The sequence below is a fragment of the Triplophysa rosa genome, linkage group LG9, assembly GCF_024868665.1.
Source record: "Triplophysa rosa linkage group LG9, Trosa_1v2, whole genome shotgun sequence".
NCBI classification, from domain to species: Eukaryota; Metazoa; Chordata; class Actinopteri; order Cypriniformes; family Nemacheilidae; genus Triplophysa; species Triplophysa rosa.
In genome coordinates, this window is record NC_079898.1 from 12,175,078 (window position 1) to 12,201,453 (window position 26,376).

The window sequence follows — 26,376 nt, forward strand, 5'->3', positions numbered from 1 at the left end:
AAGAATGTTGTTAATTCACTTGCATTGGTTTTATGACCATACAATAGAATTTAATGGGTGTCGGCGCCGTTCAGTTACCAACTTTCTTCAATATATGTTCTTTTGTGTTCTTCGTGAACATTTATTAGACAACTGATCGGCAGAAGGTGCAACTATGGTAATATAAGGTTCTTTGGCATAGGCGCCATCCATATCTCGCATCCAGAGGGTCACGAAATCCTGCACTTCCTGCCTGAAGATGAAGGCAGGGGCGCAGCCAACCCCCCTGGGGTTAATAGACAGGGACCAACCTGGTGGTGGTGGGGAGGATGGGGGTGAATGTCGGCGGCTTCAACTGCAAACGCAAACAAAGAGTAAGTGGCGATCTTATATATTCCAAGTGTTAGATGATGATTGGTTAGGTCTATACGTAGTAAGTGACGTAAGATTGAGTCTTCCCAGCAGAACTTGCGCTGAAGCTTACATTTCTGCGGAAGAACGAAAGTCATACAGGTTTGAAATGACAAGAGGGTTAATACTTAAAACATTTTTTTTAAAAACAGGGCCTTATAAGGGATTGCCTATTTTTTGTTGTGCCACAGTGAATTTAGTGCAGAGAAAAATAAGGCACTTCATTGATGCCTAAACCCATATGTTGTTAGAATTTCATAATTCCCCTGCTTCTCTATCCTAGATGGCGTGGTATCAGATCCACAAGTATAGGGATGCAGATTACACTTCTGTGAAGAAGATATACTTCACTGGCTTCAGAGAGCATGCAGGATTGTGTATCTTCTCACCCTAAAGCTGGCATGGCTTCAAGATGCACTGTGGAATCTTCCTTCTCATTCATTTTCTCTTTGGATGATTCATGTTCTGCATTATAGGTGTTGGTGGGGTTATGCTGGCTGGTTGCGTAGCAGTACAGTATTGAGCAGGGCATTCAGCTTGGGTTCAATGAGGATCTGTTTGACATCAGGGGATCCTACATGCAGACTGGTTGTCCGAGTTGCTTTTGGGTCGCAGAACTTCGGAAGTAAAAGGGTCTATTGTCGGCACGGTGGGCATTTTGCCCTGTGTGGAGGAGCCAGGTGCCTGGGAACTGAAGAGGATCTCTGTAAAAAAATAATTCTGGGTTCGCGGCCATGCGCGAGCTCTTTGCAAAACAGCCCTGGACTTTGTTTCCAGACATCAGGTGAAAAGGGTTCTTTTCACCTCTATGGTCCAGTCTGATGCTCACAAGTTAGATGATGTATTCATAAAGGAGAAGGAGTTTGTGTGGCCGTCATTTCCTGCTAGGCTGATCTTAAATATGGACACAGGATTGGTGTTATGTAACGGCAACGTAAGAGATGAAGAAGAAAAGTATGAATTTAATTTAATTTAATCTATTTATATAGCGCTTTTCACAATGTGCATTGTTCCAAAGCAGCTTTACAGGAGCAAATAAGAAAAACTGAAAAACACAGAAAGGTAAAACACAGCACAGTGCATGGTGTTTATAGACCAAGCAAGATCATTCTAATAAATAATATCTAATAAATAAATGAATAAATAAATAAATAATGAAGTATCCAATATGAAGAAGAATTTGAAAGAAGAATTGTATGTTTTGTAATGCATGTTGTTTCAAAGCAGTATTAAAATAGACATTTTTATACAAAGACATATGAAGAAATATAGGCTATAAAAAACATCTTTATATCCACTTACATTTCTCCCATTCATATACAGTATATCTGACGTTATGCAATTAACACTAGTGCAATCAAATATTTGTATACGGATACCGTAAATATTCGATGTATCGTAGATTTGCTTGACATTTTCATCATAACCAATGAATGGCCGCTGTGTGTAGCTCGCGCTATGTGTGACGTAGCGCTGCTCAGGAAGCGGCTGTCATATGCACATTGTATGGGAATAGATTCAACACGCTCGCTGAGAACAGCATCAAACAAACCTTAGTAAGTGTCAATGCATGTTTTGTAATAAACAGCATAAAAGAACACATAAATAGCTCCGCGTCCTCAATTTTCTACGTTAGTATATTACTCATAATTTACTGTGTAATGATATTAAAGCGTGTAGTTTAAATAGGCGGTGGCTGCTGTGATCGATAACAGGATTGTGGGCTGCTGTGTAAGCATTTAACGTCCCACTGAATTTACTGTTTATTCTATTTAGTGTGAAGTCTTTTACATATGACATTTGTAAAGATGTTATTACTCGTGCTATTTGTTGTTGATATGTGGGGGGGGGGGAGGGTACGGACGGGCGGGTTGGCAAGTGCCGCCTAGCCAGTTTGCATGAGGAAAACTCATGCCACTAATTCAATGAGCCATGTCCCTTTTTATTTCTATTTTATATATATATTTATGCCTAAAGTAGACAAGGTATATCCAGAAAGACACTTGATTACTATCATAATGGTTTTTATAGTCTGTTTATTACATAAACGATGCAATTGTGTTTATCTCAAGAATAAATGTGACACATTTCTCTCTAAATATCCACATGGTGATATGTTATAATCTTTCTAAGATAACATTTTCATAGAAAGATCATTTTTAATAAAATAGACTATAAACTCCAAAATTGTAGTCTTAAAGAAAATTTTCAGCAATAATGAAAAACAGACAAAAAAAACCCTATGGCTGTTGCACAGATTTTCCCCAGTCAAATGTTCTCTATTTGAGGATAGCTTCCCCTCAATACTACTTGCCACTGACTCACATGAAAAAACATCCATTCACGGCTGTGATGCGACTAAAGGCTATTGGCTGAAGGGATAGCCCTTTCCTGCCCAAACTTCCTGTTTGTACAGGAAATAATAACACAAGACAGAGTTCTGTGCTTCTCTAGTGATTTATAGGGTCTTTAAGATGCCTGTCCTGGGAAGAGGTTGAAAGAAGATTGTAACGTTCGATCACACAGTTTTGCATAGAAGTGAATAGAAAAGATGCTACTCACCCGTATATAAGATTTATTTGTGCATAAGATGAGGATCTCCCCAGCCTGATTGTACATTGGTCTTGGTTAGCAGCACAGCATTTTCAGCTTTGCATCTGTCCCTTCTAACTGTAGGCTATTACATTAACTGGTGAACATGTTGCACACATCAGCATTTGCTAATTGTGTGCAGAGGCTGTATAAAGCATATGCTTCAGTACTGCTGTAGTTTATAAAGAGTGTTAATCCCCTTTGTGTGTATGTTTGTCAGTGTGCTGAGGTTTCAAAGCACCTCTCTTCACTGAACTCACATACTGTTTTCAAGCTGCGTCACATTCAGGCAGGCCAGAAGAGTCTGAATATAGAGCTGGTCTTAAAGAGACCAGTGGCTTTTAAACACAGTCTTAAAGAGCCATCAGCAGAAGGCTAACTTTTGTGAGTGAACAGGGCCGTGCCACTTTCTGTTCAGGCACTGGGAACTGCAAGTCAGGGAATACAGCATTGCTTTGAGTTATCCGAACAAATAAGAGAACAATGTACTGTCAGATAAACCCTGGTATGTTGATCTGGGTAGTCTGAAGATATTTATTTAGCGATAATGACCAGCTGACCATACACTACATTATTCCTGCTTGTCAAGTGGTGACGTAAGGAATACAGTTTCCGGGTTCAAGCCTCCACACATTTCAGGTGAGGCCAAGTGATTTGAGCACTGTTTATTCATATCACACATTTAAGCGAAACCTTTATAAACTCACAGTGCACACTATACAGTCTCCAGGCTCACGGAATCTCTGACATCAGTATTTAATGAATTGTGAAAAAGGTATTGCTGTCTGGCCATCTAGGATTTCGTTATGGAGATAAAGTTTAGGGTCATTGTTTTTTGAGAGTTTTACAGCACCCCATGAGTGTATATACGTAAGCATTTTTTGTTGTTTGCCTATGGCATCTGATAGAGCATTTGGACCCGGAAACGGTATATGACCCTCTTAACAAGCGGATTACATGGCTGCTTGCTAAATGGTTAATAAAAGAAATACAAAGAAATATTTATTTGAGTTTAAATAATTTCAGTATGTGAGAAGAGAGAATGGAATGAGTCACCTTTATCAGTGGTGCAATGCACAAAAAGGCAAATTAATTTTATGTCTGAACTTAATGGTTGATAGATTATAATGTAGCAAACAGTGTGTATTTTAAGAATATTATTATAAATTATTTTCCAATGGGTTTGCTGGTTTCTTATGTTTGAATTTTAACTATAATTGTAAGTGCAGTATAGCTACATTGTACACCGAGTCGTTTTGTTCATCCTTTGTTATCTGGACTTATTGAGTGTGTGTATTCACTTAACTATATTTTGGAGACACATCTGTACCCAAAAGTGAGCAAAGCCTGACAAATCCAAACCAAATTTTGGGGATGTGCTCATTTGTATAACACTCAAATAAAGTTTTTTTTTTTAAATGCAAAAGATTTCTTTTAGGGAATTTTGGTCTGCTGGAAGGCTTTAGGACCCAGTTCTGCCTTTTTCACTTTCCTGCAGAAGGCAGGCAGCACAGACATTACCGCAGTTGCACTGCTCTCTCTCACCTACCAACACAGAGCAGTCAGACCTACACACACCTCTGACTCTTATTCCTTTTAAAGCTGTGATCGTTCGGAAGACGTCGCACACCCACAAACACGTAAGCTCGCTCGTCCGGTCGAGGCCCCTGTGGAGTATCCGTCTGCATCCTCTCTGGGGTTCAGTCGGGGTTACTGTGCCTCTGCAGGAGCTGTACCCCGCCTCACATCTCTGAAACTCATCATATGGACAAAGGGCTGAGTGATGGGTTTGATGGGAGTTAGGTGGGGATAGAGGAAAAGAGAGAGAGAGGTCGGAGGGTGGTGAGGTGGAGGGGACTACAGTGGTTGCTGAAGCAAGGCATCCGTTGTCAACGGCGACGCTGAAGCAGCATGTCTCAGATAAAAAGATACACTTACAGCAGGGTGAGTGACACAGTGAGTCTCTCTGTGTCTCACACACAGATCTGGATATGAATAAATGTATGACGTTTAATTGTATTAAAGCAGAATTTGTATGTCTGTATGAGTGTGGACATACAGGTGTGTTAGCATGCGTGGGATCAATTGGTCTTCTGGAATGTGTAAGGCTCAGCTTTTGTATAAAATGCTGCATTTGCTTGTGTGAAAACTACAGGCTGTTGCAATGTGTGGGTTTGTATATTTGAGCTCTTCCACCAAGCCAGTAAGAGAGCAGTCAGTGCAATTTTTGAGATGTGTAAAAACATGCCACATATTGATGATGTTAAGCAGTATAAATGGAGAAGATTAATCCTTTAAATACTTTATGTGCCTGTTTTTTAATACTTAAAGGAACACGCAAAGGAAGAAATTCTTCTAAATATCTTCATTTGTGTTTAGCAGAACAGGTTTGGAACAACCTGAGGGTGAGAAAACTATCACAGAATTTTCAGTTTTGGATGAACTTTTAAATCCAACCCCTAATAGAGCAAAAATTTGTCAGAACTTAAGTTTTTCCAAACCCATATGACTATGTGTTTAAAGGGATAGTTCACCCCAAAATGAAATTATTTACTCACCGTTGAGTTGTTCCAAACCTGTATAAATGTATTCGTTCTGTTGAACACAAAAGAAGATGTTTGAAAGAATGTCTGCATTAACCTAACAGATCTCATCCCCCATTTACCATAGTAGGGAAAGTAAATACTATGGGAGTCAATGGGGGACGATATCTGTTTGGTTACTGACATTCTTTCAAATATCTTCTTTTGTGTTTATCAGAACAAAGACATTTATACAGGTTTGGAACAATCTGAGGGTGAGTAAATGATGCCAGAATTTGCATTTTTGGGTGAACTGTCCCTTTAATAGCTGATGTTATGCAGACTGCTTGGAAATGTAAACTATAGTCCACATTTGCTTGCATTGTGTGGCAAAAGTACACGTAGATAAGTAAATGACAATATAATTGTAATATTTGGGTGAACCTTACTATCAAAACCAAACCCTTTGTCTTAACTTTAGTCCCTTCAGCATCAAGTATATGCATGCTTAATGTAACAGCCTTCACTTTTAGATCTCCAAAAGCTTAAGCCCTTTCTCTTGTACGAAACATTAAACAGCACACACATAAAATCCTAGTTTAAGTAAATATATAATGCTCTGGTGTGCAATTTGCACTTGCTTATTTATTTATGTGAACGTATGTTAAAAGCTTTATTGTGGGTGCTAAGAGCTTGTGTGTGGACTCTAAAACAGAAGACGTTAATAATCCATATATGCACATACAATGCACACTGACGTGCATATGACATGTGCATGTGTATGTCCAAACATTTAGTTTACAATGAAAATAATACAAATACAGTATAACACACATTTGGCAAACCAGTTTTGTCTTTCCAAACATTTACTTACTAGAGGAATTTGGTTTACTCATGATAATTAAGTGCTACGTTCTTAGAGAATTTAACATCATTAACATTTTTCAGCAGCAGCACGTTTAAAATTCATAAAGCTGTGACATCCTTACGCAAAGCAACACTTTCACCATCAGTGACTCAGAAAGAGACAAATTTCTGCTGAGTCACAACTCTTTTATTCTATTACACAGGTTATTGTACCAGCAGTCAAAGACTTTTTACATGAAATCTCTGTGTATTAAATCGACATGTCATATTGCTGCTGTGAGTATATGAATATTTCTCTATTTTGGGGTTGTAGGAGAGGTCATATCTATCATTTGTGGCACTTTCTATTGTTCAATTGTAACTTAAGAATATTTCCGAATATTCATTTTTCTATTAGCTTTTCAGCTTGATTAATAACTGCGTTCTGAACACTGAAAATATTGCACCTTCGGTTTGTCCACTGTATATTTTTAGTATAGTTGAAAACATGAACTGATTTGGGACCTCAGGCCCTGTGTGATTAGAAAAACATATTTAAACTGGTAAGTGGAAGTGAAATAGAGCAGGTCTCTTGGGATCAGATTTTACAGTGTGTATAATGCGTGTATGTGTGCACAGTGTGTGCAGGTAACAGTGTGTCTTCTGCAGTAAAAGTCTGCGTCACAAGCGTCTTTCATCCACGAGTTCTTGTCTGAGTGCTCCTAAATAGCTCCTATTTGTCTTCTAGCCCACATAATGAAAGTCTGGTTCAGATAATGAGGAGCCTAATAATGGGGACTTAAAGGGATAGTTCACCCAAAAATGAAAATTCTGTCATCATTTACTCACCTTCTTGTCATCTCAAACTTGTATGACTTTCTTTTTTCCGCAGAACACAAAAAATATATTTTGAAGAAAGTTATTAACCGAACAGCGCAGACACCCATTCACTTCTATTGAATGGACACAGAACCAATGCAAGTGAATGGGGGCCAGTTAACAACATTCTTCAAAATATCTTCTATTGTGTTCTGCAGAAGAAAGAAAGTCATACAGGTTTGAAATGACAAGAAGAGGGTTACAGAATTTTCATTTTTGGGTGAACTATCACTTTAATCCACACATAAAATGTTTGAATGTCATATACATACCAAAATATTACAGTTCCACTAAATTTGATGATTAGAGAGCGTAAAAAAATACTTTTTGAGGCCAAGACATTCGCAACTATTTATGTTTTTCACAACAGTATGTAATAAGAAGTCCTTTTTCTCTCTCGTTGTCAGACCACCAGCAGTGGCAGCAACAGGATGAGTTCAGACGGAGGTAGGCGGCCTGTGAAGGTGGGCTCTCTAGTTGAGGTGATCGGCAAAGGCCATCGAGGTATCGTGGCATATATTGGAAACACACTGTTCGCCTCTGGAAAATGGGTGGGAGTCATTCTAGAAGAACCTAAAGGCAAGAATGATGGGACCGTTCAGGGAAAACGATATTTCACCTGTCAGGAGAACCACGGAATATTTGTACGACAATCACAGGTACCCACCCACATAATTATGTGTAAATATGTGTGCTTATATGTAAACAATGACAGGTGTACATGTGTAAATCATCTTCTGAGTTCTCTGAAATCATTGTGATTATCTATCACTTACAGATCCAGTTAGTAGACGATGGTGCAGACACAACGTCTCCTGAAACCCCTGAAGCCGCCACCTCCAAAATGTTAAAGCGAGGTAGACGTACTGGTTCATAACGTTACCTGCAAGCATATTTGACACATAAAATAATAATCATGTCATTTTATGTCTCTTTCTCAGAGATCATTGAAAGTCCAAAGACAAACAAAGTGGTGAGTGAGGAACTTTTCCTTAATGTTAATGTGTGCAAGTGTGTATACTTGTGTGTATGTTTAGTCTCATGTAGACTTCTGACAGTTGGCATTGAAGTCTGGTTAATTTAGCAGCTTATGGTAAAGACACACACATTTAGACAAGAAAATCAATAAAAGTTTGTTTAGTTTTATGTGTGATTTGGAGTGACTATATAGAGTCAATATCATAATAACAGACCAATGTAAAAAACGAATGCTCATGTCCATCCACAACTTGCTATGCAAAAAAGAAATCAACACAAAATGTGAGAGGTTTTCATCATTTTTACTATTTCAAGGATATATTTTTAAACCAAAACAGAATATATGTTAAAGGAGTATTTCACCTTCAAAATGAAAATTCTGTCATCATTTACATGCCCTCTTGTCATTTAAAACCTGTATGACTTTCTTTCTTCTGCAGAACACAAAAGAAGATATTTTGAAAAATGTTGGTAACAGAACAGCACAGCCCTCCATTCACATCTATTGTAACCAATGCAAGTGAAAGGGGGGCTGTTAACAACATTCTTCAAAATATCTTCTTTGGTGTTCTGCGGAAGAAAGAACGTTATACAGGTTTGAAATGACAAGACAAAAATGATGACAGAATTTTCATCTTGAAGGTGAACTACTCCTTATAAGTATATATAATATATATTCAAAGATAATCATTTGTCAAATCAAGTCCCGCCTTAAAACGCTTCTTGTGTCAAACTAGTACTCTGTTAACGTGACTATAGGTCTCCAGCAGACTGGTAACAAATATTCATGGTGCCTAGGATAAGACATTTTTTTTGGGTGTACCCCTGAAATTTATAGACTTCACAATAGAAGACCTTATTGAGCCCCCTTCAATATAGAGCCCAGGATAATGTTTCAGTTTGCCATCCTGGAAGACAGAGCTGAGCTCACAATTTCAGCCAGCACATACCATATGTGTGTGCAATATGCATCAGATGGTCATTGAACACACTTTAGGTGTTTCATGGGCCTGCTGCCTCATGAGATGTTTAAATGGTTGTGTATTGCCTTTTCTTTCCACTAGAGGGAGATATAGTAACACTGTCTTGCCATTACCTCTCTGTCTTTCAACATGACATATTCCTCATTCATTGTGTGTGAGTTTGTGACAGATATGCTGTGTGTTTGAGAAACTGTGGTCCTTATTCACTCCTCATTTCTTGCACACTTACTGATGAAACTCTTTCACCGTTTCCTCCTCCATCTGAGATGCAGCGAGGAACCAAACCCAAAAAGGTGCTGCATGTTTCTCTAACCTGTGTTTCCATAGTGATGGCAACATTAAACAGCTGTGCTGCATGGCATTAAACGAACAACACATTACTTGTGTATGTGTTTATGTGCCTGTTTGTGCACATTTGTGATAAGTGGTTGTACTGTATGTAGGTTGTTTCGATTTGTAAATTTATTCGTGTTTGCCAGGGCTTGGATGTCTGGATGGCCATGTTCTTAAATGAATGACTGCTTTTAACACACAATATTTGTATGTTTGGTTCATTTGCGTGAGAAACACTTTTTTCACTTTTTGCAAGCTTTTGAAGAAAAAAATCATAAATACTCAGTTTTACTGTACAGTGGTTTTGCTTGCTTGGCCAAACGTTGTTGTGGAAATTGTTCATCCTCCTCTGCAGAATGGCTATAGCATCATTAACTATTCAATCATAAGATCATCACTGACATTTTGGACTTGGATGCCCCTGTGTGAGTGTCTGTGTTTTCTTCTAAATGTCAGTGCTTGGGGCCAGAAGTATTTTGGGATGTTGTCTGGTTCAGAAGAAGAGGAGCCCTTGCTTTGAGGTTTAAAGTATAAACGTAAAGCATCTGTCACTCAATATATTTTAAAAGAGTGGTAAAATTTATCTTGTGATAGTATATGATAGTCAGTTCATGATCATAATGCATAAGAAGCTAAAAATATATAACAATGTGTAGAAACTCCATGAAATCACAATATAAACATTCAGTATGAACACTGTAAAAAATTGTTGGCTCAATTTAAAAAATAAGTTACAATTTTGAGTTTTTTCAACTGAAAAATGTTAGCCAACGCAACAAGAAATTCATTGCGTTAGGTAATATTTTAAAGTTAAATTGACTAAAGTTGAACCAACAAAAACAACATCATTTTTTACAGTGAAGCAAACAACAGTCCAGATTTATTTAGCATTATACAGCTCTGGAAACAACTGTGAGACCACTCCAAAATTATTTTCAGTTTTTCTAAATTTACTGTTTAGGTAATATATTTTGTTGTGTGAACTACCGAAAATGTTACTCCCAAATTTCATTTGCATTTATTTACATAAAATAAAAACCTGACAAATTGGTCAAAATAGCAAAAAAATCTATATTTTTAGACCGCCATTGATGAAAAGAAAACAAGTTCATATTAATTTTTAAACAACACAGTACTAATGTTTTCACATGTATTCAGAAAGAGTTAAGAAAAAAAGATGAAATAAAAAGATTTTTGATGATTTTTAATCAGCTTTCATGTGTCACATTGCTATGGGCGACTTGATGCTCACACTCGAGGTTTGTTTTTGTTAGAATTTAACAGACACTGGATTGGAAGGACTGAAATACATATAGAAATGCTGATTAAATGCAAAACTGAAGTGGTCTCTTTATTTTTCCCAGGGATGTATTTTAACCATATTCATTTAAATTGACCAGATAAACTACATGCAGAATCCACAGTAAATAAACACAGGTACCAGATTGAAAAGACAGCTTCTGTGGTAAAACACATTCAAATCTCTTCAATAATCACACAAATCTGAATTTGGCGAGTGTAACAAGTATTGCTGAAAAAGTGACCTCTGCTGGTGTGTCTTATAAATATAATGAGTATAAAATATGTGACTTGATTTGAAAAATAAAGATCTAGTTGTAGGTCTAGGTTGTTTTGACAATTTCCCTGATATACCACCTCTGTTCATCTCTCTGTTTTTCACTACCCATCCTATTGTCTCCTTTAGATCTGTAATGTGATACATCACTTTGATTCTCTACTCTAGCACTCCATCTTTCCCCCTCCACTGTTTTATGTAATGGATACTCAAATAGTGATGATGCATCTGCTGCCACAGAGTGCAGTAGTGCACTTAAAATGCACATTAGCATGATAGCAGCATCTGAGACTGTGAGATCAAATCAGATGAAATCACACACCCAAGTGTAGCAGTGAGTCGAAATCTTGGGTGTGATACACTAACACTACAGTAACATTGCATTGTTTGTTTGTGTGTTTTTAATTTGTCATTAATTTGTGGTAGATGAGAACCAATTAGCATGGACAGCCTACACTCTCACACAGACGTTAGACTGAAAAAGCCAGAGAGAGACACTGCTGGAGTGTTGCTAGGATACAGGCCAGACTCCCATCAATGCAAATCCACCCACCTTCCCCCTTTTACCCTTTTGTTAGAGTCTCTCTCTCTCTTTCTCTCTCTGTGTCTGGAGGGCGGGGTGTATGTGTAGTGATGTAATGTACTTGCTAGGCAGCCACTGGCACCGCGGAGCATAGGAGTATAGAGGGAGAGCAAGAGGGAGTCAGAGATGGATACAAACAGAAAGGCACGGCTACTGTCTATTGGATGCTAAAAATGGAGGATGTTGTAATAAGAGAAAGGTGGTTCAGATGCTTCTCTTCTTTTCGGAGGATAAAAAGGATTTAAACCCTGCAGCAGAAAGACTGAAGAGAACTGGGCAGTCATTTTAGCTGCAGCAGAGATTACCTGCAACTCCGTCACCGTGTGTTTGAGTGTTTGTGTGCTTGTGTGTGTCTGGCTACCACACGGCAATTGCTGCATGATTGTGTGTTTGTGGCTTTGCTGTGAGCATCGTCTGCTCTCATCTTGATCTGCTGTTAATGTGACTGAATTCTTCTCCCTGATCTTTCTCTGCACCCGGTGTGTGTGTGTGTGTGTGTGCACGTGTTTGTGTCTTTACTCTTCAATCGTCAATATGATGAGACAGACGCCTACCACTCGTAAGGTACAAACAATTTCAGTCTGTTTGCTATTTCTGTGGCATGCAGAATGCTCCATTGGTTTATTGTATAAATATAGAAGCATTTACAGTATGTGTGAGGAAGGATTCTGGGATTTTTTTTTAACTTGGCTATTCAGTATGTCAACACGTGATGCATGGTTTTATGCATTGTTAGAAACTTGACAATACAATTAAATTGTATTGCAGTACAATACAGTTACTAATCTAATAAAACATCTCTATTGCAGGATTATATATTAGGCCTATAGTTATATTACATTATATTCTACTATTAAAGATTCAGACGTTAGCTGACCTTGTGTATCTGTTGTGTGCATGCTTGTTGGGAAGTGTTTGGTGCCAGGCACTCTGTTTCACAGGCAGACAGAGAGTGGGTTCTCGTTCGAGTGCTTATGTGCTAAAGGAAGCGTACATGTTGTTAGAGACAAAATACAGGATGCTGAGATTGTTAACAATTGAGGTTCATACGTTTGAAACACTCTTGTGTAATGGAATATTGTGTTTTTCTGCGGCTCTCCTGTTTTTGCCAAGTGGTTGATATCCTTAGGACAACATCATGTTGACCCTGGGACAACATTTAAATCAACCAATCAGATTTCAGAAATAAGTTTACAGTTTATTTTAAGTTTAATCTTCTAGGTACTTCTAGACCATTGTTTTTCACTTATCATTTCCCTCTGATTTTAGGGGTAAATTATGGTTAGGGTTGGGGTTTGGTGTGGGTTTAGGTTTTATTTATAAAAATGTTGTCCTTAGGTCAACAAAATATGTTGCCCTGAGGACATCAACCACTTGGCAAAATCAGGTCGAGCGTTTTTCTGCAGCGACATTACAAGAGTATCTTTTTATTGGTTATCAACAGTATGATACAGATCATGTCAATAACCACTGAAAATGATGAATCTCAGTTTTACCTACATTTCCCCTAACAATATTTCTTCAACAGTGCTGCATGTTTCTTTTACTGTGACTAATCTTTTGTGTTCTCCCTCTTATAAATCTTACATTTATCTGTGTTTCTTTTTTCTTTAGACCACGGCCAGAAGGCCAAAGGTGAGATCAGTATTGTGGCCCTTCTATGTGTGCTGGTTAGTTAACATAAAAAAATTGAGAGGAGCTCTTGGGTCACTAGTCGTATATGTGTGTTTGTATTTATGCATATGATTGACCCCGTCCAAAAAATATTAAGATGCTATGTTGTACTTAAAAAAATGTATGAAAAAGTATTCAGGTAAATGTCATAAATATATATAAAAATATCAAACCAACTGCCAGGAGGCAGTTATTTTAAAACAAAAAAGGCAAATGTTCTTTTTGTCTAGAAAGACATCTCTGAGAAAAAAAGTTACATTCATATACAGTCGCGGAAAAATGTAAAAGACAAGTTTCAGTTTTTCTGAATTTTCTAGGAATTTTTTTCTAAGGAATGTTGTTTTATTCTATAAACTACTGACAACATTTTCCCCAAATTTCATTGTATTGTTTCTATTTGCAGAAAATGAAAACTGGAGAAACAGGTCAAGATAACAGAAAAGATGTATTTTTTCAGACCTCAAATACTGCAAAGAAAACAAGCTCATATTCACTTTTAAGTAATATATTTGTACATGTATTTAGGAAAAGTTAAAAATATTTTTTTATGTGATAACATCGACTTTTCTTGTCATGCTGTCAGTTTTTCACATTGCTTTTGGATGACTTTATGTCACTCCTGAGGTTTGATTTTGTTGAAATTCAACAGATACTGGACTGGAATGGACACAATACATCTGGAACATTTGGAATGGTCTCTTAATTTTTTCCGCGGCTGTATTTATATTACATGCACATATTGTTGGGGACACTGTATGTGAACAGAAATACACCCCTAAACTAGTTACTAGTCAAGTAAATACCATTTAAAAATGTCCATCGTCTGACTTTGGCTATCATGTTTTTTTCATTCTGAATTTTATCATCATAATCCTGTGTTTCTGTGCATCAGCACGGTCTGTCGTCAATGTTCAGTCTCTGTGTCTCTTTCAGCAAACACGGACAGGAGTGGGGGTGAAGGTGGGCTCAGGCTCCGCCTCTGCTGGAGAGATGAGCAGCAGCGAGCCCAGCACACCTGCCCAAACCCCACTGGCTGCTCCAGTAATACCTTCACCTTTGGGAACGCTCCCTTCACCTGGGGCTCCACCCATTCCAGGTCCCACCAAGGTCAGATGCTTATTGTGCTACTAGTTCTGTTACATTGTTGTTCTGGTTATATTTTTTTTACTTTTAAGGTTTGTTGTTCTCTCACATGCACTCTTCTCCAGGAAGAGGAGATGCTGCGTGCCCATGTGAAGGATCTAGAGGAGAGGCTGGAGACTCTGAAGATGAAGAGGGCCGAGGACAAAACCAAGCTGAAGGAGCTGGAGAAACACAAGATTCAGCTTGAGCAGCTGCAGGAGTGGAAGAGTAAGATGCAGGAACAACAAAATGACCTGCAGAAACAACTCAAAGAGGCCAAGAAGGTATAAAATAAACTTTTACAGCAAAAAATAGATACACACTGTCGTATAAGAAGTGACCCTCTGTGGATGTTGATGCTGGCTGTATTCATCCTCGCAGGAGGCTAAGGAAGCTCTTGAAGCTAAAGAACACTACATGGAGGAGATGGCGGATACAGCCGATGCCATTGAGATGGCCACGCTGGATAAAGAGATGGCAGAAGAGCGAGCCGAGTCGCTGCAGCAGGAGGCTGATGCTCTTAAAGAGAAAGTGGACGAGCTGACCATGGACCTGGAGATACTCAAACATGAAATAGAGGAAAAAGGTACAGATTTTCATTCATTTGTAATGAATGGTCTTTAACCATCATGTTCTCATCATCATGTTAAAATGAATGCCTGTATAACATAATGATTAAAAATATCATTATATATGATCATATATGATCTCTGATATCTTCCCTGCAGGCTCAGATGGAGCAGCGTCTAGTTACCACGTAAAGCAGTTAGAAGAGCAGAATGCACGTCTGAAGGAGGCTTTAGTGAGGTCAGTCTGTGTTTCACATCAGTGGTGCTTGAGTTGAATTTGCTCTGTAAAAATGTATAAAGCAGTAACATTAATATACGTGTTGTACCAGGATGCGCGACTTGTCTGCATCTGAGAAACAAGAGCATGCAAAGCTGCAGAAACAGATGGAGAAGAAGAACTTTGAGCTGGATGCACTGAGATCCCAGAAAGAGAAACTCCAGGAGGAAATGAAGATGGCTGAGAAAACTATAGATGAGCTTAAAGAGCAAGTACGTCAAAACTGAGAGAACTTACTGAGTTTGGACCTTTTTGTACTTGAACATTAGTGATCACTACAGTTTGTGTGTGTCAGGTGGATGCTGCCCTCGGGGCGGAGGAGATGGTGGAGATGCTGACAGAACGTAATCTGGACCTGGAGGAGAAAGTGCGAGAGCTCAGAGAAACAGTTACAGATCTAGTGAGTTATCACACATTATGTACAAGTGTGTATATCCTGTGACAAGTCTCATAGACTCATACAATGTATTCCAAAAATGCACTTTGGATGAAATGCATAAATTCAGCGTAGCTGGATATGCTGAGGTCTTTTACGCTTCATGTTGTATGTTGAGCAGTATTTGTGTGAATATGCTGATGTAGGAAGCCATCAATGAGATGAATGATGAGCTGCAGGAGAATGCCAGAGAGACAGAGCTGGAGCTGAGAGAGCAGTTGGATCTGTGTGCTGCCGGTATAAGAGAGGCGGAGAAGCGGGTGGAGGCGGCCCAGGAAACTGTGGCAGACTACCAGCAGACCATCCAGAAATACAGAGAGCTCACTGCACATCTACAGGTACTGCATTCATAAAACTGATATGCTAAAACTACCCTGAAGGTCAATGTAGTTGAAGAGATAGTTCACCCAAAAATACAAATTCTTTCATCATTTACTCACCGTCATGTCATTTCAAATCTGTATGACTTTCTAACTTCTGCAGAACACAAAAGAAGATATTTTGAAGAATGTTGATAACCAAACCACATTGGCCCCCATTGACTTCTATTGTATAGACACAAAATCACTGTGACATTTCTCAAAATATCTTCTTTCGTGTTCCACATAAAAAGGTGCACACTGTATATGTTTGAAACTACATAGGGGTAAATACAGTAAGTGATGACATTTTTATTTTTGGGTGAACTATCCCTTTAAAGCAATAGTTCACCTTAAAATGAACATTCTGTCATCGTTTACTCACCCTGTTGTCATTTCAAACCTGTGTGATTTTCTTTCTTCTGCAAAACAAAAGAAGATATTTCGAAAAATGTTGGTTACCAAAAACAGTTGGTCCCATTTGACTTCTATTGTATGGACACAAAACCAATGCAAGTCAACGGGGACCAATGGTTTTCTGTTACCAACCTTCTTCAAAATATCTTCTTTTGTGTTCTGGAGAAGAAAGTAAGTCATACAGGCTTGAAATAACAAGAGGGTGCGTAAATGATGACAGGATTTTCATGTTGAAGGTGAACTATCCCTTTAAGACATCTGCATGCCGTGCGTTATAATACATCACACATCTACATCACAAGTTGGCGATCAGCTATACTGTATTTCTCTGGAGATATGTAATATATTCCAGGGTTCGAATTGAGGGGGGGCTGGGGCAGTCCCGGACCCCTCATAAACCTTAAGGGACCTCTCATAAGGTCTAAAATAGTGAACTTGGGGGGTCCCTGGTTTTTCATTAAAAATAGACAACTAAGAACACAAAATTATTTTTTTGTCAAATTATCATGCTAAAACAAAACACTTTTGTCCATTATTTGTACACATTTCATAAAACTAAATGTCATTTTTATCTGAAAATCCATGCATGCTCAAGTGCGCCGCTCAAGTGCGCCACACAGTGTTCAATGAAGACATGTACAGAGATGTCGCAGCAAGACACTGGCTGCGTGCGGATCCTCTCATATTGAAAGCGTTTATCTTAAAACTTTACAGTTAGCCTAGTATCATTTTGATATGCAAGTCTTTCTTTATGTCCAATGTTATCTCACATTGTCAAAACAGATTTTGCGTTCCTTTGCAAAACTTTTGCGTTTCCCCAAGAATATTTTTCTTTCCCTCAGAAAACTTTCGTACGGAGCCCGTCTGGAGAAAAAAAAACAAGACCCGCAAATCCGTGGCCACAGTTTTGTAATTCGTTCCCTCAGTTTACAAAACCGTGCTGTCGGATTAATAAACTGTACCCACGAGTTTACAATCCGTGCTCTCGGTTTTGTAAACCGTCCCCTCAGTTTTTGAAATCTGTACCCACGAATTCATAATCTGTGCCCACGCTTTCGCAATCCGTGCGCACGGTTTTGCAAACTGTAGCCTACTTGCGGAATTGAAGCCTCTGTCTGTCAACAGAACAAGCTCCTTCCTACAGGAACATTAACGAATATTGTATACTGTTTTATGTATAAATTGTCCTAATGTGTTTACACACGAGTGCGTGGCGCATATAAAGCATGCGTTCATTGCCGCGTTTCACTGGCATAAAGTTGGTTTGACATTAAACTTTCGTGAATTTAGGGACCATCTCTAAAGTACACATTAAAATACCTTTTTCCAACTTCAATGGCATTTAAAGGGAATGACTTATACCCACAAGACTAACTGTACAGTGTTCATGTGTGTGTGAGATAGAATGCACACCTTTTAGATTATTTATATGTATTAAAATAAACCGTCAAATCACATGCAAACATTCCTATGTGTATAATGGTCTCATACACAAATATACCATTATTTAAAGCTCAATAGCAATACGTATAGGAATATGTACATATGATTTGATGGTTTATTTTAATACTCAATAATCTAAAAGTTGTGCATAATAGCTGACACACACATGAACACTGTACAGTTAGTTTTGTGGCTATAAATCATTCCCTTTAAATGCTTTTGAAGTTGGAAAAAGGTATTTTAATGTGTACTTTAGAGATGGTCCCTAAATTCACGAAAGTTTAATGTCAAACCAACTTTATGCCAGTGAAACGCGGCAATGAACGCATGCTTTATATGCGCCACCCGCTCGTGTGTAAACACATTAGGACAATTTATATATAAAACAGTATACAATATTGGTTAATGTTCCTGTAGGAAGGAGCTTGTTCTGTTGACAGACAGAGGCTAATTCCGCGAGTAGGCTACAGTTTGCGAAACCGTGCGCACGGATTATGAATTCGTGGGTACAGATTTCAAAAACTGAGGGGACGGTTTACAAAACCGAGAGCACGGATTGTAAACTCGTGGGTACAGTTTATTAATCCGAGAGCACGGTTTTGTAAATTGAGGGAACGAATTACAAAACTGTGGCCACGGATTTGCGGGTCTTGTTTTTTTTTTCTCCGAGGGGTGACCAGACGGGCTCTGTACAAACATGAGCTCCGACTTTGACCAGAAGGCTTCTGCTTTTGCCCAAAGGAATGACATTCGTTTTTCTTATCCTGCATGTTCATATGGATTATTTTCATATACTTGATCTACATTATCAGGAGATGAATCACGTTTAAAACGCTCATACGCTTCTGCATGAGGTGACGTGTCCTCTCCCTCACTGGCTCCAATGATTTTTATTAATATTCCAAAAAAAGGGAACAGCACCGCATTACAATAATATAAAGAACAAGAATCAAAGGACAAGAAAAAAATAAGGAAAATAAGAGGACAGGAAAATCTCAATTAGTAAGAAAATGTTATCATACATTTTGAAAAACTTGTTATTCTTATTGCTATAAATAAGTTTAAGAGATTTTACAATGAGTTAGCCAAGTGGGCAGTGCTCCGACATGTGGCGCGGTTGCGTATCGGGCGACCTGGGTTCGATTCCCGTCTCGTGGTCCTTTCCCGAACCCTCCCACATTTCTTCCTGTCCTCTCTAACAATAGCTGTACAATTAAAGTCAACAACAAATCTTTAAAAAAGAAATCTAGGCTACAATGCAAAATAAAAAAATTACAGCCAGATCGATAGCATGGTCACTGCAAAAAATATGTCTTTTAATCTCTCCCTCATGTGGATCTCTTTTAATGGATTATCAACATGTTAAAGACATTTATGCGTGTAATGTGGTCAAATTACTAAAATGATCCAAACTATAATGTGATTGATGCTTGTACTGGCAGCTCCGTCTGTTTTTTTTTTTTTGAAGACTGGTTAGGGGACCCCCAAGAGCCTTGATACACTTCGAACACTGATATAATCGCCCATCACAGTGTTTTATTAAGGTAAATGAGTGTGTGTGTTGAGCAGGAGGTGAACAGGGATCTGATGAGCCAGCAGGAAGCCAGCACAGAGCAGCAGCAACCTGCTGAGATCTTCGATTTCAAGATCAAATTTGCAGAAACCAAAGCCTACGCCAAGGTTAATCCAACAAGCACCCCTTTTTCTACATTCACAGATAGCGTGTATGCATTTCTCTTGTTATATTAACGTACATTTACAGGCTATAGAAATGGAGCTGCGTAAAATGGAGGTGGCTCAGTCTAACAGACAGGTGTCACTGTTGATCTCCTTTATGCCTGAGTCCTTCCTGAAACACGGAGGAGATAATGACTGCATCCTGGCACTGCTGCTGGTCCCTCGGCTCATCTGCAAGGTGATGTGATCCCTGATACTGTTGCATTATCTGGTTTTGCACAAACTTGTAGATGTAGATGGTCATGTCAGATATTGTGTAATTTATAAGCAGTGTTGGGTAAGTTACTCTGAAAAAGTAATTAATTACTAGTTACTAATTACATATTCAATAGTGTAATTAGATTACTGTACAAATTACTCTCTCCAAAAAGTATTTAGTTACTTATTACTAATTACTTTCTATATCCTACATCAACCTTGATTAGTTAAGTGATTTAAGGATAGACATGAAAGGGCTTATTTAATTCATTCAATCAAATAATATTAAACTAGGCCTACATAAAGTACTCTTAACTGACCAAAGTATTACAAATGTGAGAATTATACATTAAACACGGATTTTAAAGTTAGACTGAATTTTGATGTCAAATCCACTATTGCACACACATATTACACAAAGTATTTAGTTTAATTACATCAGAAGTAACTGTAATTAAATTACAGAAAAAATAAGAGTAATCCCTTACTTTACTTTTCAAGGGGAAAGTAATTAAATTACAGTAACTAATTACTTAGTAACTAGTTACACCCAACACTGCTTATAAGTGAGTGTGTGATGTCATTAAAGCAAACGGAGCTCATATCACAAGCCATTCACAAGCCTAACCCTTTTTTTAGAATATCTTTCCACTCAAATTGTTATGTTGTATATAATGTTAAATATAATATGCAATTAATTCATTTAAAAAAGAATGCAAAATAGAAACATTTAAATTAATTTATATGAATATAATATAATTCGTTTTACATCACTGTGCTTGTGTAAGAGCGTGTAAAGGTTCTGTTTGTGAAAACAAAATATTCTGAAGTCTAGTGATATGAGATTAAATATTATTATTTTTTGTACATTTTGGGATTTTTTTGATGGTACAGTTGGGTGAGAAAGTGTTTAGGGAGGTAAATGGGATCAGGACACAACGCAGACTCAACTCTGCATCTCCGACATGACCACTACAACACAGTTCCAGGTGTGCTTTTACACAAGTGTTTGTTGAAGTTGTTTGTGTGTTATGTTTGTATGTTGAAGGCGGAGATGATCAGTAAGCAGGCGCAGGAGAAGTTTGATCTGACGGAGACCTGCTCTCAAAAGGCTGGAATGAGAGGAGCTGTTGGAGAGCAGCTCAGTTTTGCGGCTGGACTCATCTATTCTCTCACCCTACTACAGGCAACACTTCATAAATATGAATAGTACGTTTAACCAAACCTAAACACACTGGTCGATAAGAACATTATATTACAAAACTTTACAATATTCTCAGTACAGTAGCATAGAGATGCCACAGACATTGACAAGAGAATAAAGCTCCAGTTTTCTATTCATTGGGTCTTTGAGTAAAGTGCTTGAAGAATTTCTCTGTGTGTCCTGCAGTGCTTTGAGTCAGTGCAGTGTGGAGGTGTACAAGCGTGTGGGCTCTCTATACTCTGAAATGAGCGTGCACGAGCGTTCCCTTGACTTCCTTATAGACCTTCTGTACAAAAACCTGCTGGATGAAACGGTCAATGTGGAACCTCTCACCAAAGCTATTAAATACTATCAGGTATAGCACACGTATCGTAATGCAGACTTGAAAGAAATAACCATAATTACAAATATTTACAGTGTAAGTTCTTTGTTGTAGCACCTTTACAGTATTCATCTGGCGGAACAACCTGAGGACTGTACCATGCAGCTAGCCGACCACATCAAAGTAAGAATCACACTTCAGACACAAAACCACACAGATACAAGTACTCAGATTAAAGATTAAAACACCTGTTTGTGTGTAGTTTACCCAGAGCGCCCTGGATTGCATGGCAGTGGAGGTGGGGCGTCTGAGGGCCTTTTTACAAGCAGGACAGGACGAGGAAAGCTTCTGTGTGCTGCTCAAGGATCTGGACACTTCCTGTAGTGACATCCGACAGTTTTGTAAGAAGATCCGTCGGCGCATGCCGGGCACGGATGCACCAGGCATCCCAGCTGCCCTCAGCTTTGGACCACAGGTGATGTCATTTATATACTCTACACACTGAATCCTACAAAAACCTTTAATAACCAAGTTTTTATTTGTATGTGTAGGTGTGTGAGACCCTGGCAGAGAGCAGAAGACAGCTGGCCTGGGTCAATGCTGTGCTGCAGGAAGTAGCCGCAGCAGCCGCTCAGCTCATTGCCCCTCTCAGTGAACACGAGGGACTTCCTGCTCTCAAACTGGAAGATATGGCCTTCAAAGCAGCTGAACAGGTATGTTTGGAAGAATCTTACATTAAAACAAAACTAAAACTAAAAATGAATTATGTTTAATTAGTTCATTAGGTCTTATGGGTAAGACAATATGGGTTTTTGTTTGTAGTTATTTGTATTGGTATGATTATAGTGATCTGTCCACATGTTATACTAATACAGTTTTCTTGTAAAAAAAATATTTTTTACACATTTTTATCTAAATACATGAATTTCAGCACAACATACAGTATTCCAACCATGCTAATTCAACGAGATTGCTTATTTTTGCACAACATCAATGGGAGTGGGATTTTATTTGCATAGTGGTAAAGATTCTAAAACAGGATTCATTTCGTTTTAGCAAAAGATTTCTTATTTCATCATCGTCGGGCGGAAACATATCTCCAAAACTGTTACTTTGAGGGAAATGAAACTGCGTTACTTAAATAATTAAATACTGCATTGTCAAAGTTGCTTAAATATTTAATATTTTTAAATTAAAATTTTCCAAAATATGAAAAATTATCAATAGTAATTATTTATGAAAAAATTACGTAATTTAGAGATGGAAGGTTTCTGTCTGACTGTTTATGTCTTACCATATAATTCAATGAAATATATCTAATCTCTCGTTTAGATCTATGGGTCACAGGGCATCAATGCCCAAGAGTGTCTGCGGCAGTCATGCAGTGTTGTCATAGCAACGATGAACAAGATGGCTACTGCTATGCAGGAGGGAGAATATGACTCAGACAAACCACAGAATGGGGTAAGAGTTTTGACTGTGTGTCCATTAGTTTACCTGTGGGTGTAAATCTTTGCGTGTATCTGTGGATGTGTGTGTTGCAGATATCTCCTGTGGAAGTCAGAGCAGGCACCCTGAGAGCAGAGATCACTGATGCTGAAGGACTCGGCCTCAAACTTGAGGACAAAGAAACTGTCATCAAAGAGCTCAAGAAATCCCTCAAAATAAAGGTAGAAGCACTTAATCTGCAAAAATAATACAACAATTAATCATACTGCAATGTCTTGCATATTCTTGAGCACGTCATGGCTACATGAAAGCTCAGAACTTTCTTGAGATCATCTTAATAATCTTATTTTTAGGGAGAGGAGCTGAGCGAGGCTAATGTGCGTCTCAGTCTGTTAGAGAAGAAGCTGGACAGCTCATCTAAGGATGCAGATGAGCGTGTGGAGAAGATCCAAACAATCCTGGATGAGACACATTCACTCCTGAAAAAGAAAGAAAAGTAAGAGGTTTTATTACTAACACGCACATTGCATCGCAAAATGTCTAATTGGTTCGTATTCATTGAAAAACGCTGTGTTTCCTTCCTCAGGGAATTTGAGGAGACCATGGATGCTCTTCAAGCTGATATAGACCAATTAGAGGCAGAGAAAGCTGAGCTTAAACAGAGAATCAACAGCCAATCAAAGGGCATGGAGGGAGTGAGAGGAAGTCCAGGATCTGGCATCGCCTCCATTGTGACATGTGGCATAACCGCTGGTAAAAGAGTTATTATAGTTTTGTTTTGAGTTTTATTGAATTCTATTTATATTTTAAATGGGCTTTTTTAAAGATTTTTAGTTTTTATGTTACTAAAAACTATTTTTAGGTTGCTATATAAGGTTAATTTATTTTTATTTAAATTTTTGTTTATAATGATAATTTTAGTGGCTTAAATTTATTTCAGGCAACATTTCAATTTTTCGTTTAGTTTAAGTTTTTCCAAAAAATGTTAGGCCAATATTTGATTTGATTTAAATAAACAACAAGTTTTTAAGGTTAGTAAACTAAAATAACCTTATCTCTTCAATGTAAACTAATGTCTTCCCTTGTTTGTATCCCTTATAGAGGAGCAAAAAGGTAAACGTAACATCCAACTACCCCTCTCCACTGTCTCTTTCCACCTCCATCCTAATCTCGATTTTATTTTCGTGTCACCGGTCCTGGGACCTATATAGGGTTTCTGTGTTCTGCGTGTATTATGCGACTGACGTGGCTAGTAATAGTGCAATATTTGAACAATCAGCTATTTCTAGTTTAATAGAATGCTATAAAACTATGTAACACATTTTAAGACATCTTGTTTGTTTTCTCCTCTTTCAGACGTTCTAGAGTTCTTGTAGCGCTTTTCTTCACTACATGCTATTCAATGTGTGTGTGTTTGTTTAAAGGTGTGTGTGCAGCTGCAGGAGTCCCAGTCATAGATTCGCCACTGCTGACACAGCAGATTGAAGCTCAGAGACTCAGTATAAAGTACCTGAAGAATGAGAACAACAGACTGAAGGTTTCTTCTTCATACTCAGATAGAAGCGCATATCTATATTAAGGAACAAAGGATTTATTTTCACTGTGTGTGTCTGTGTGTGTGTTGGCCACAGGCAGAGAAGATGCGTGCTCAGTTGGCATCTCTCCCTCCGCTGAACGTGCCAAAGCTTGGCTGGCGGGAGGGCTGCAGGCCTGAGGTCTTATCTAGCGCCCTCTACCGCAAAACAGACCAACTGCTGGAGACTCTTCTCCAGATGAGCGCCAACGCTAAAGTAGTGGACATCACAGGAAAATCTCCAGGTCGGTCATATTGCGCATAATAACACTTACTACTTAGAGCTATAAAGTGTGGGTATAAATGTTGGTATTGTTGTTTTTGGTTACAGTGAGTCCTAGTGGTCAGCTGTTAGAGCAAACGGCAAGACTGCAGTCACTAAGAGACACCCTTGACAGGCTTAAGGTAAATCAATAATCTGATTCTGAAAAGACCAAGGCGGAATGCCTTCAAGATATATTCAAGACAAATAGTTTCCGATTTTAGTTTTCATAAGACATGATCATACCACAAAAATAGTAGATTGGGTTGCCACAAGATTTAATGTGCATATACAGTATGTATTTTTCTTAAGAAATCTTTCTCTTTGTTTTGTAGGATGAAGTCGCTGAACACGTAGTGACTCACAGACCTGGTGCACAAGCGTCATCAGATTTTGCCACTTTTCCCTGCACTTCATTTGTGAAGGTGAGAACAAGAATCTTTCAAAACGAACTCTGTACTTTTGAGTTCCACATCTGTCTGCAAAGCTCTCATTCTCATTATCTGCTTTCAGGCAAAGGAGGAAAAGAAAGGAGATGCTGTGTTAGTGGGGCGTGTGATGATGCCCTGCCCCCGAGGACAGGAACAAGTGCATCGGCTGGTCCTTTCACAGTCTCAGCTCCAGAGAGTCCACCGCATACTGCAGACCTAAAACCTTCTTGCTGTCATATTAGTTCCATCTATCCAAAAACCAAACACGCTCACACCAAATCCATCTCCAATAAGACAGTGTCATAAACAAATCATGAGTTAAAGCAAATGCATTCAAGCAATTGGCTGGTGTTTGAGTCGTTGTTCTGGTTGCTTTACAGCCATTAAAGTGATAGTTCACCCAAAATTCTGTCATCATTTACTCACCCTCGTGTCGTTTCAAACCTGTATGACTTTTTTTTTCACAGAACACAAATGAAGATATTTTGAAGAATGATGGTCACCGAACAGCACTGGCCCCTATTCACTTCTATTGTATGGACACAAAACCATTGCATGTAAATGGGGGCCAGTTAACAACATTCTTCAGAATGTATTCTTTTGTGTTCTTCAAATAAAGTCATACAGGTTTGAAATGACAAGATGGTGAGTAAATGATGACAGAATATTTATTTTTGGGTGAACTTTCACTTTAAATATTACTTGAATATTTTGAAGTCAACCAGTTTGCAGATCCAGACCGCTTGGAGAGCTTTTGGTGTGATTTTTTTTCTCTCCCTGCGTTGAATGTCCTCTTCTTGAATAGATGTTGTCAACTATTTAGCTCACAGGATTAGAATTCAAACCATGTGTATAATTGGTGGTGCTGGCTAATGCATAACAATGTGAACATCTTAGCAACCGCTTAACAGCAAATGCTAGATTTTCCTCTTGAAAATATCTCAGATCCAAAAAAATCCTTTAGTATTCGTATATATAATCACTGTCCTATGATGCTTAAATGTGCCACGCCAATCTTTTGAATCTGGCCAGGATAGAAAATATAAATGGGGTGAGTTGTTTGATTTTGTGCCAAGGGGGAGAAAAACAAGTGAATGCTGCTGTAGGGAGAGAAGGACATTAGGAGATATTTAAATTTCACTGTTGTATTTTGCTCAGAGGTGTCAGGTATTAAACGTGGTCTTAAGTTAGCAATGGTATGCTTTGTTACTACTGTGTTAA

At 38.4% G+C, this 26,376-nt stretch overlaps 1 protein-coding gene across 3 annotated transcripts; it reads left to right on the forward strand.

Annotated features, from left to right (window-relative positions):
* Window positions 1–1,863: 1,863 nt before the first annotated feature.
* On the forward strand, window positions 1,864–26,282 carry dctn1b (dynactin 1b). Of its 3 annotated transcripts, none has more exons than XM_057341688.1 (31): window positions 1,864–1,946; window positions 7,637–7,888; window positions 8,008–8,086; window positions 8,171–8,202; window positions 9,463–9,483; window positions 12,229–12,246; window positions 13,297–13,317; window positions 14,290–14,463; window positions 14,565–14,762; window positions 14,860–15,064; window positions 15,207–15,285; window positions 15,377–15,536; window positions 15,620–15,724; window positions 15,907–16,098; window positions 19,549–19,659; window positions 19,742–19,894; window positions 20,963–21,123; window positions 21,305–21,473; window positions 21,555–21,623; window positions 21,703–21,915; window positions 21,992–22,153; window positions 22,773–22,904; window positions 22,985–23,110; window positions 23,243–23,385; window positions 23,476–23,642; window positions 23,991–24,002; window positions 24,314–24,426; window positions 24,521–24,707; window positions 24,794–24,867; window positions 25,060–25,149; window positions 25,238–26,282. In XM_057341688.1, exons 2-31 carry the CDS (start codon window positions 7,661–7,663, stop codon window positions 25,373–25,375), a joined length of 3,732 nt encoding a protein of 1,243 aa, XP_057197671.1. In that variant the 5' UTR covers window positions 1,864–1,946; window positions 7,637–7,660; the 3' UTR covers window positions 25,376–26,282. The 3 variants fall into 3 exon arrangements, with proteins under 3 accessions (XP_057197671.1, XP_057197669.1, XP_057197670.1); XM_057341686.1 differs by lacking the exon at window positions 1,864–1,946 and adding an exon at window positions 4,496–4,926; XM_057341687.1 differs by lacking the exons at window positions 1,864–1,946; window positions 23,991–24,002 and adding an exon at window positions 4,496–4,926.
* Window positions 26,283–26,376: the final 94 nt, after the last annotated feature.